This window comes from Sabethes cyaneus, chromosome 3 (assembly GCF_943734655.1).
Source record: "Sabethes cyaneus chromosome 3, idSabCyanKW18_F2, whole genome shotgun sequence".
Taxonomy (NCBI): Eukaryota; Metazoa; Arthropoda; class Insecta; order Diptera; family Culicidae; genus Sabethes; species Sabethes cyaneus.
In genome coordinates, this window is record NC_071355.1 from 155,246,902 (window position 1) to 155,258,985 (window position 12,084).

General features: G+C 43.9%; 1 protein-coding gene across 1 annotated transcript; it reads right to left on the reverse strand.

Annotated features, from left to right (window-relative positions):
* Positions 1 to 884: 884 nt before the first annotated feature.
* Positions 885 to 12,019, reverse strand: LOC128740300 (tubulin glycylase 3B). Its single transcript, XM_053835839.1, has 3 exons — positions 10,750 to 12,019; positions 1,236 to 1,760; positions 885 to 1,177 (listed from the first exon to the last, which is right to left on the reverse strand). Exons 1-3 carry the CDS (start codon positions 12,017 to 12,019, stop codon positions 885 to 887), a joined length of 2,088 nt encoding a protein of 695 aa, XP_053691814.1.
* Positions 12,020 to 12,084: the final 65 nt, after the last annotated feature.

Sequence of the window (12,084 nt, forward strand, 5' to 3'; positions counted from 1 at the left end):
AATTGATCATTTTGTGCAGGGGGAGGATGCGGCATCCTGGTATTTATAGCATATTATAAAATTTGCCTTGAACGCGTTCGTGTTAGATCATGGACAGGTCAACGGGATGGCAAGGTTGCCATCTCCCATATATTTGGTGCGTAACCGACATCACTGGCACTGGCACCCGAAGAATGGCCTGTTCACCCTAAAGCAATGTTAAATCGGGTAACAAAACTTGTTACTGGCTGTACCAAATGATGGCAGGTTAAGATTATTTATGCAGTTTAGTACAATTTGCTTCTTGCTGTTTTGTAATATATCATATACATCATTAATGTTTTTCTGTAGAATGAGTGAAAATACGACAACAGTTTATCCAATTTTGGTGAAAGCGGAACGAAAATAGATGTTCGTTACGCTGAAATCCTAGCGTGCCATCCCGTTGGGACAGGTCGCAGGACATCACAGTCTGATAAAGAATTTGATGACCCTGGTGGCCAAGATTTCTGTGCTTCTCTTATCTCACTTGTGCTATAGGGTTGTTGTGGAATGTTGATAAGATATTAACAAAATGCACGTTCGGCATAGTACTAATACGTACTTCTTCGTAAATCTCTATTTATTATTTGTACTCCATCGTAAATAGGTATCAAATACATGGCAATTAAAACATTTTCTGACTTTGACTTACCTTTTACTCTACCTTTATGCCTTTATGCATCAAATAAACCAAAACTCGACTGCTAGTGATGAAACATTGCACAGCAAAATAATTTATTTCTGTTTTACTTGTGATATTTAATTGAACATTAGAAGCAACAGCGGGGGACGCATAACATGTAAAATTTTCTGGTAACTAGAGATTTCAATTAACTATACTGCGGATCCGAAGAAGAATAATTTCAGTGTGGTGCCTCCGACGTCGTGCTGCTGGCACTCGAACGCTTCGATGCTGGTGATGTGGAACCCGTCAACGTGGCCGAAGCTGCTGTCCTGGTTGTTCGACTTCGGTTCAAAGAATACATTGGTGGTCCTGTAGGTCCCAATGGGCTGCGGCATCTTATTTTCGGACCCAGTGATCTGCCCTCCACCATCATTCCATATCCGTACGGGGCCAAACGGGGAATCTCGATGCAAAAGATACATTCGAATAATCCGGTACCCGCGCGTTTGTCATTGGTGTTATCGATCACAACTATGTGAATGAAAATAATTTCGTAACATATATTTAACTAGTCAACTAAAACACTCACCCTTCACAAGATCTTCCAAAACAGCTGGACAAATAACTTCGGTAACTTCTGTGGATGGTCTCAAGTCTGGACTAGAGTTGATCTCTATTAGCATTGTTCGGAAATTTTCCGTAACCATGAAGTCAGCTCCGTACAGCTCGAACATATTTCTTTCCATCTTCATACCGTCTAAACTAGCGGATACAATCGCCAAGACGTTCTTCTTCATATCCGGATAGATCTTACGCTCCCAATAGTAACCCTTATCCAGTGATTGCAGATATTGTTCAAATTGCTTACTAGACCACATGTTACAGGCCGGCAAAGGGCAGTCCGATTTACGTGGTGTTACTCCAGCATAGTATTTCTGAATTGAGTAGTTTGTCAAATGGATGGCCTCGTTGAAATCGTCCAAGCTAAACTCATGCGAACTGAAGCGAAGGTAACAGTCTCGATACATCCATACCTTAAGCTGATTACCGGTGAAGGTAATCAGGAAATACTGTCGGATATCGAATTTGGTGTTGTGGATCAGAAGTGGCTTTTCTGTGAAGAAAAATGTACTATGTAGTTACATCAACTAGCAATTTTTGAGGAATTACTAGGAATGCGACGTTTTGAAATGTTTTTCACCGTATAATAAAAAGTAAAAACAAAGCAAAGATATGCATCAAGTGCAAATCTCAAGCCACGTTGCGGTTCAAAGGGGCGGACAACCAGAAATACAACCACTTTAAATATAAAGTCATCAACCACTAAAGCCGTCCACTCTATAAAATAATTGTGTTAAATCGAAGTTAACCTTCACCCGAAAACAGTTCATATTTACGCAGGTTTCCAGGTTATGGAAATGAACAATGAACGGAGAATCAATGCACGCATTCCGCATTCCCGGCTCATGGTTATGCATGCTATTAGGGCCCCGTCTGTGTAGTTTCCAACGCGAAAACCCCCGATTCCCTGCTGCACAATGCAAACGTTACACCCCGCGTAAGCGAAAGCGTTTTATCAAATTCTGTGACCCAATTATCGATCATTGCTACCCTTCAACCCGTACCAGGACTCTGAAATTCCCAGCCGGTTAGTATGGTCATGTTTCGCAATCCACATATATCATTCCTGAGGAGGCGCGTATAGGTATTGAAATCTATTGGCACATTTGCAAAACTTGATCAATCGATATGTTTCCATTCATAGTTCTACAACGGATAGGCGCTGACAGGAGCTATCCACCTACCGGCAGTTGAAGTTCAAATACTTTTATGAAGCACATGAGCTTGAAAACAAATCACATGCCTCTACAGCTGAAGGTAACAATAAACAACAACCTGTGCTGATTGTAACCGGGTGAATTAAACTTTCGGGGCGTGAAAGTCTTTCAACAGAAAACAGGTGATCCGTGCAGCAAACCACCCACAATCTATGAACTTAATAGTAGCTATCGACTTGTACCGAGTTTAACAGTGATGGAACTCGGCGAGTCCAACTATAATTGAATTGCCAGCAAGTCTGTTGATAATTTAATATGATAAAGTTGCTTCAATTTCATATGATGGTTTTGTTGATTTTTTAATCGCGAAGTTGGTCGTTGCCAGGGGTTTGTTTGAATTGGTCTTGTGTGAGTTTTCTATCACCGCAACTCCCTCCCAGTTCCACGCGTCGGCTAGGCTTCCAGCATGATAGCAGGCAAAGGCAGGGACAACATTATCTGGTAGCTAGAGTTAGCAGCGATACTATCATAAGCGAAATACGGCCTAACAGCATTATTTCTAAACAGTTTATCGACTAGAAACAGTTTTGAAGTCAGTCCTTGTGCCGTATTTTCATTTCCTTCTACCACTACTGGCTTGCTCGACAATGGCAAGTTTTTTTCACAATCGGTTGGATGAGGAAAGATGTATAATTTGTAGCCGATTTTTCAAATTCCTGAGACTGTAATGAATCATTTTGACGAAATTATTTACATCAAGTTAACTAACTCACTACTTGGATTATTGGAATATCATTTTATCCAAATTTGGCCAGTTTTGGTCTAAGCCCAGCAAACCCCAACTCGTATGTCAATGTACGAAAATTATCGTTATTGACTTTTAATAAATTCAGGATCGTAAAAATAGCCTAATGAAACGCGCACAAGTTTATATTCTGTCGTATTTGACGATAACAAGTGATTGACTTACGACTTCCAGTACAGAATTGTATATCATTATACAACTAATCGCTTTGAGTCGGATCTTATCGCATACAAAGACTCGTAACGTGGAATTGTTAACGTATATTTTGTAGTACGTATATGACCTCCAAATTAGTACGCATATGCTATAGTTTTGTGCATAAGATACGATTTTTCAGGATATATATAAGTACATATAACTCCTTTGTTACTCTGATATGCATATGAAAATGTTTACAGGGAGTCCATTCCCCTCCGCTTAAGTTCTTCCACGCACGACGAGACGGACTCGAACCTTTTATGCAACCTAGAATTATACCTTGAGTACGTCCGATGCGTACCTATTCGTTATTGATGTTTCGGGTAGCTTCAACACTTACCCTTTTCCCTGCGAAAAGAAATCAGTTTTTCAAGAAAATACTTGTGAATCCTAATTTCATATCAACTTAAAGCAATACTGCAAACAACAATGCGCGTAAATCGATTAAATATTCTATTTAAGAAATCAAATTAGTTTTCTTTTTAAAATCTAACTAATATAATACACTAAAAAGTATTCAGTCAAGCTTCCGGTTAACTGAATCCGAATTGCCAGGCCTTTCGTTCAGCTATCAGATTGTGTACCTCCATCATGTCATGTCAACGCCAGTTTAGTAGGGTTGCTAAGTCTGAAAATTACATAAACCGGCCGGTCGGTCTTGCCTTCAGAAAATGGCAGGGGGGAGGTTGTGTCAGCCGCCGGAAGTCGGTTGACAATTTTCCGTGTAAATGGGATGATCAGTCAGTAGTGGAGAAGCAAATGGTAGGACATCACAGTCGAAACCACAACGATCATTGAATGGATTATTGAAGATAACTAGTTTCAGAGTGACAACTACTTGCTTCTGGTGCTAGTGGACAATTTAATGTATATTACCGCCAGAAGCAAAGTATTGTCACTGCAAAACTGGCTATTTTCAATGATCCACTGCTCAGGATTGCTAATAAATTCATTAGAAAATTTAACAAATCAGGCAAAAAGTACAAATCCGGCTTCATATGTCGGAAAACCTGCCTTTTTGCAGGATTGACCGGCCACCGGCTTTGCATGTGAAAAACCGGTCGGACCGGCCATAAACCGGCCACTTGGCAACCCTACAGTTTACCTTAAACCTATTTTCGTTTCCAGCTGTTTTTTGAGTCTGCCTCAAGTTTCGCTTGACGATGGCTCAATATTCCTCGATTAGACGGAGTTATGGCACGGTGGAGGGGTTCTTATCATTGGGCACCATCTGCCTCAGCACCCCATGGCCTTCGTTGCGTTACAGCAGGACGCTAAATCCGGCCAAAATAGCACAGAAAAATCGAGTTGCTCCAGAAATAGCAGTATACCTTTTTCCAGGCACTCGTTCACATAAACTTTCTGGTTTCTGGTTCTGGTTCTGGTTTCAAATAGCCTGCCAAACCAGCAATGTTTAGCGAATTTCGGCTTAATAAATAAAGTACTGGCTCTGGCGGTGGTGAGAAAAAATGCCTTAGAAAAATGGAAAAATCAGAAACGATTGGAAACTTGAAAAATGGAACTGTAAGTCTCTCAATTTTCTGGGAAGTACCCGCATCCTGTCCAACGTAATGGGGGCCCGCAAGTTCGACATCATTGTAACGCTGGAAAGGGTCTACGGTATATTCGCGGATAACGCATTTATCAGTACTGCGGCAATACACACTATACTAGCTGGGTACAGCTTTTATCGTGGTGGGCGACATGGAAAAGCGCGTAATTGGGTGGTGGCCAATCGACAGCCGTATGTGTAAGTTGAAGATTAGAGGCAGATTCTTTAACATTAGCATTATCAAAGTGCTGTGTGCTATGCACACAGGGGATGGGAAGTAACTGGGACGATACGGACGCTTTTTACGCACAGCTTGAAAGTGAATACGACCACTACCCAAGACATGACCTCAAAATCGTCATCGAAGTCCTCAACGCTGAGGACTGAATGAGGCACTGCCTTCTTCCGAGGAGTTAGCTGGTTCAAACCTCGAAGACGGTTGAGGCAGAATACGCTCGGCCATCGGAGAGGCCGCTACCGCGGCACTAGGTATTAAGCCACGGAGTACACAAAATGATTGGTTTGATGGGGAATGCCAACAAGCGGTGGAGGAGAAAAAATGCTCGGAAAAATTATCTAAGTATTGCCACTAGAGAGAACCTGGCCAAATACCGACGAGGTAGGAACCAGTTGACCACGATCCTGAGGAGAAAAAAGCACCAAAAGGAGGACAGAGATCGAGAAGAATTAGAGCAACTATTCCGAGCTAATGACACGCGCAAGTTTTATGAGAAGGTGAACCAAACTCGGAAGGGCTACACACCGAAACCTGACATGTGTAGGGACGAGGGAGGAACGAGCGCGAGGTGGTCGACAGGTGGAAACAGTTCTTCGATGAACACCTCAATGGTAAAGTCGCAGTAGGAGGCGGAACGGAAATTAACCTAGGAGCGCCCATGGAAGATAGTAATGTCCTAGCACCTGATCTCCAAGAAGTCAAACGAGAAATCGGGCTGCTGAAGACCAATAAAGCCGCTGGGAAGGACCGCCTACTGGCAGAGCTTTATAAACATGGCGGAGAAACGCTAGCAAAGGTTCTACACTGGGTTATTTCGAGGATTTGGGAGGAGGAAAAGCAACCGGAGGAATGGATGGAAGGAGTAGTTGGTCCCATCTACAAAAAGGCTGATCGGCTAGACTGCTGCAACTATCGTGGTATTACGCTGGTAAACGCCGCCTACAAGATACTCTCCCAGATCCTGTTATGCCAGCTGTCACCGATAGCACAAGGTTTCGTAGGGAATTATCAGGCGGGTTTCATGGGGGCACGCGCAACTGCGGACCAAATTTTTACTATCCGACAGATCTTGCAGAAATGTCGGGAGTACAACGTGCCCACGCATCACATATTTATTGATTTCAAAGCAGCATACGATACAGTCGATCGAGACAAGCTATGGCAGGTAATGCACGAACACGGTTTTCCGGACAAACTGACGCGACTAATCAGAGCTACATTGGATCGAGTGATGTGTTTCGTATGCATCTCTGGGACACTCTCGAGTCCCTTCGAGACGCGGCGAGGGTTAAGACAAGGTGACGGTCTATCCTGCATGCTGTTCAACATCGCTCTTGAAGGGGTGATCCGACGAGCGGACATCGAAACGAGAGGCACGATTTTTACCAATATCATTGCCAGGAACTTTACGACGGCGGAGGCAATCTACGCCAGACTGAAAGCGGAGTCTAGGAGAATTGGGCTAAAAATAGATGCGTCGAAGACCAAATACATGAAAGGAAGAGACTCAACGGAAACAAACGCGCGCCTCCCACGGACGGTAACCGTTGACGGCGTCGAACTACAAGTGGTAGAGGAGTTCGTGTATTTGGGATCGTTGGTGAGCGCGGACAACAACACTAGTAAGGAGATCCAGCGGCGCATCCAAGCGGGAAATCGGGCCTACTTTGCCCTTCGTAAAACGCTACGATTAGGAAGCATATGCCGCCGCACGAAGCTAACAATGTACAAAACCATTATTAGACCGGTAGTTTTTTATGGACTTGAAGCCGTGACGCTGCTTACGGAGGACACACGCGCCCTTGCCGTGTTTGAGCGGAAAGTGCTGCGGACGATATTTGGCAGAGTACAAACTGAAAGCGGAGAGTGGTGGAGGCGTATGAATCACGAGCTACAGGCACTGCTTGAGAAGACCCCCATCGTACATCTAGCGAAAGTTAGCAGGCTACGGTGGGCCGCACACGTCTTAAGGATGCCGGACGACAGTGCGATGAAAATAGTCGTCTTCAACAACCCCACAGGCACCAGCAACAGGAGGGCCCAACGTGCACGATGGCTCGACCAGGTCGAAAACGATTTGCGACTTCTGAGACGACTAGGAAATTGGCGACGAATGACCCAAGACCAAGTTGAATGGAGACGAGCCACCCCGGCTCTATGCTGCTGAACAAGAAGAAGAAGTCCTCAACGCTCAGGTTGGCCAGCAGGAGGAATTCAGACAGGTTATTGGAAAGTTCAGCGCATACTCGCTTATGAACGAAAACGGCCATAGACTCACTGTCTACGCCGTCGCCGCCTCCAAAAATATGACCATACAAAATACTTACTTGCGGCGCAGCACTTCCTTACCTTACTTGCGCACTTCCTTACCGGTAGACCAGCAAAACAGGCAGACAGGCAAATCGACCACGTTTTGATAGCTGGAAGGCACTTCCTGACGGATGCCATCGACGTTAGAACCTATCGTGACGCAAAAATCGATTCTGACCAGTACCTTTCGATGGTTAAAGTGCGCCAAAGACTTTCCGTTGTTACCAACAATCGGTACCATCCCCCACCACGGTACAATCTAGTACGACTCAAGTAACCTGGACGGCGCAGCGAAAGGTGCCATTGAGTTTACTAAAAGGAGTCGACGTAACGACTGGGTCGACGAGGAATACCAGAGAATGTTAGATGAGAAGAATGCAGCGCGGGCGTCGATGCTGCGGCATGGGATCCGTTAAAACGTGACAGAAACGAAGACAGCAAACCCACTTTTTCCGGGATAAGAAGCACTGCCAGGAAGAAATGGAGTGCGAGGACATGGAACAGCTGTATCGTTCTCAGAAAACGCGTAAATTCAACTAGAAACTAAAGACTGAACGAATCCCGCAAAGGATTTGAGCCGCGAGCCGGAACATGTCGAGATAAAGACGGAGGAATCTTGTCGGATGAACTTAAGAAGTTTATTAAGATGGGCCCGGATAGGTTGGCTACCTGTTTGCACCGGCTGATAGTCAGAATCTGAGAAACAGAACAGCTACCGGAGTAGTGGAAGGAGGAAGTAATATGCCCAATATACAAGAAGGGCGACAAGTTTGAATGTGAGAACTATCGTGCGATAACCGTTCTCAACATCGCCTATAAAGTGCTTCCTCAGATCATGTTTCGCCATCTATTGCTGGTGGCAAGTAGATTCGTAAGAAGTGGTTAAGCCGGTTTTGTGGACGGCCGATCGACAATGGACCAAATGTTTGTGCTGCGACAGATCCTCCAAAAGTATCGCGAATACTAAGTCCCTTCGCACGACCTTTTCATAGATTTCAAGGCCTCCTACTATACTATTGATAGTGCTGAGCTATGGACAATTATGGACGAAAACGGCTTTCCCGGGAAGCTGACAAGACTGATTAAAGTCACGATGGATGGTGTACAGTGCTGTGTGAGGATATCTGATGCGCTATCAAGCTATTTTGCAACACACAGAGGACTTTTACAAGGCGATGATATTTCATGTCTCCTGTTCAATATCGCGCCAGGAAGTGTTATAAAACATGCGGACTTTAACATACGGGACACGATCTTCAATAAATCTAGCCAATTTATCTGTTTCATTGACGACGTGAACATTGTCGAAAGGACGCTTCAGGTGGTGCTCAGTAACCAAGCTCAGTATACCAAACTGAAGCATGTAGCAGTGAATGTTGGATTAGTGGTAAATACGTCTAAAACCAAGTACCTGTTAGCAGGCGGAACCGAGCGCGATCGAGCTCGCATAGGCAGTAGTGTAGAAGTCGACGAGAGGGAGAGTTAGAGGTGGTGGACGAATTTGTATACCTCGGATCGTTAATGATGTCGGATAACAACTGCGGGGACTTGAAAGCACTGGCCGTTTTTGAACGTCGTATGCTTAGGACCATCTTTGTACGCCAAAGTATCCAAATGTACGCGAGCTGGTCACTAGGTAAAAGTAACTCTTCAATTAATACCTCAATTTTGAAGTTGCAGAAGGAGACTGAACGGAACTTAACCTAGGAATGCCCACGGAAGACAGTGATGTCCTAGCACCTGCTCTCCAAGAAGTCGAACTAAAAATCGAATTGATGAAGAGCAACAAAGCGGTCGGTAAGGACCGCCTACCAAAAGCGAAGCTTCAAGCTGTCCGGTATTCAAACATATGAAGACTGGGTTGTGTCTCGAAACTAACTGGGTGGTTACCAACCGCTTACCAACAGAGCTTTATAAACATTAAATAAAAACGCTGGCAATGTCTGAGTTATTTCCAAGATTTGAGGATAAATCAACCTCTCTGTTGGCTTTGAGGTGCGACACAGGTCTAACAAGTCAGTCGTCGTATGTTCGACTCTCGGCTAGGAGAGGCTCTTAGAGTCAATAGGATGCTAACACTAGCCCTGCAATTGTCCTGTGCTCTAACAACTGACTGCGAAGTCGGTTGACCAAAAAAATCAGAAGGTCAAGATTCGAAAACGGATGTAGCACCTCAGCTTTGCTTGTTTTCGTGAGGATGGATGGAACGAATGGTTTGTTGCATCTATAAAAAGGGTGATCGGCTCGAATGCTGCAACTATCATATAACACTGGTAAATACCGTTTACAAGGTACTCACTAAAATCCTGTTACGCCAGCTGTTACCTATAATACATGGTTTCGTAGGAAATTATCAGACGGGATTTACGGGAGCTGACTCCACTACGGACCAAATTTTCAGTATCCCATAGTTCTTGTAGAAATGCCTGGAGTACAACATGCCAATGCATCGCATCTTTATTGAATTCAATGCAACATACGATACAGTCGACCGATAGTTATTTATGAACTTGAAGTTGTGACGGTGCTCATGGAAGGAATGTAGAACGGATGCTATTTGGCCGAGTATAAACTGAAAGTTGTGTGCAGCGAAGGCGTATGAATCACGAGCAACAGGTACGGCTCTGAGAGATTTCCATCGTACATCTGGCGAAAGTCGATAGACTGCGAAGGGCCGGACACACCGTAAGGATGCCGAATGATACTGAGACGAAAATGTTTCTGTTCAACAACTCCATCGGCATCACAAACAGAGGGTCCCAACATTCAATTAAGTATGTCGAAAACAACTTGAGACTTCTGAGTTGTCTGGAAAATTGGCGACGAGTGGCCCAAGATCGAATTGAATGGAGACGACTGCTTGAAACATCACGAGCCTCCCTGGTCTTGGGATTACTCCATCTCAACCTTTATAAGTGTTATAACCTTGGGCTTTCTTCGACGCAACCTTAATGAATGTAAGTCTTGGACTTTTCCAACTGAGTATTTACCAATACTAATTGGTGGACTCTTTATGCACCAACGGGTGTGAGCTCCTTAAACGAAATTTCAAGCCGAGTTGAAATAGTTAGCAATCAAGAATAAAAGTTATAGTAGCATACAATAACACTCTCAATTTCGTTTGCACTTTCTGGCTTTTTATAAATTTCTTTTAATATTTTGACAATATTTTATAACAAATGTTAAACAACCCAATGAAAAATACAGTAAAAAATCACTCACCGATATATTTTTGTGCGATGTACTTCATATCCGAGTTGCTGTCGACGTAGTCCAGCAGCTTGCGATCGTCACTGAATATCATTATCCCCTGTCCTCGGCACCGATTGCCAGGCTTCAGTATCCAAACGTTTCGCACTCCGTCGATTTTCATGTCCGGAAAATGTTTGCTCGCTTCCAGCACTAACTTTTTCACCTGTGCAACCAGCGACAGAATCTCGTACCCCGGAAGCATTTTGAATCGCGCTCCGCCGTAAAGGATTTGCGATATCGTGCTTCGGTCCTCCGGCGTTAGTAGGGGCTCACAGTACTCCTGGAAATCTATATCTTCGTGGCGCACGCATGCCAGATGATACTTGAAAAACTTCATTGCGGTATGAATGATTTCTACGGTCATAATACCGTCTTCTTCGAACAATGAGTCCAAATATTTGGACAAATGGTACAGAAAACTGGTACAAGCCGTTAGTTGAAAGTCTTCCAGAAATCTGGTGATCGCATCCTCACTGTCTAGTAAATGCGTCCGTGGGCAGTCCATCTCAGCAATGGCTTCCTCTTGATACCATTGGATGGTTTCGACTACCTTCACCAACCCTTCTTTCATGGTGAAATCGGACCCTCGATCATAATAAATTCTGCTTCGGTATGGGGTGTAGAAGCGGTCTTTTTTGGATTCTTTAATGTGGCGGTTTTGCCAGATAAAATCGGCATTGTGCGGTCGGAGAATCTTGGATATTAAAGCTTCTTCAAATTCATTTCCCTCTTGCGCTTTGTGCAGTAACGAGTGCATCGAAAGGTCTTGGGCTAGCGCACTTTTGTAGGTTTGCTTCTCTAACCAATTTCGATTTTTCAGTGCTTTTCGTAGAGCCGGAAATGAACCGACAATGGAAAATATGTTTTTCCGCTCGATGGCTGCGGAAATTTTTTCTTTCAGCTGCTTATGTTTTTGGAAGTTGAAGCTGTAATTGTGAAAGAAGCGTCTCTTTCGTTGGTTCAGAATAAACTCATCATGTAAATATTTTTGCGTTCTAGGAAATGTATTCATTTTTGGGATTAGTTTTGAGTCGGCTGATTCGTTAGTTGGCGTATTTTGAGAGTTCACCGCACTATCATTTTCGGTGCCAGCATTCCGCTTTAGGTCCACATCTGTGTTCAGCTCAAATATTTCAGTTTTCGTTATGTCTAACTCTCCTAGCTGCAGTGTAACATCGGCAAGATCAACACCGGGATCGTGATCCCATATATCTTCAACATATTTAACTTTTAAATGCATCTGTTTTCTATTATGGCTTTGAATTTCACTACACTAGAATTTTGAAGTGGCGTAACTGTATCGAT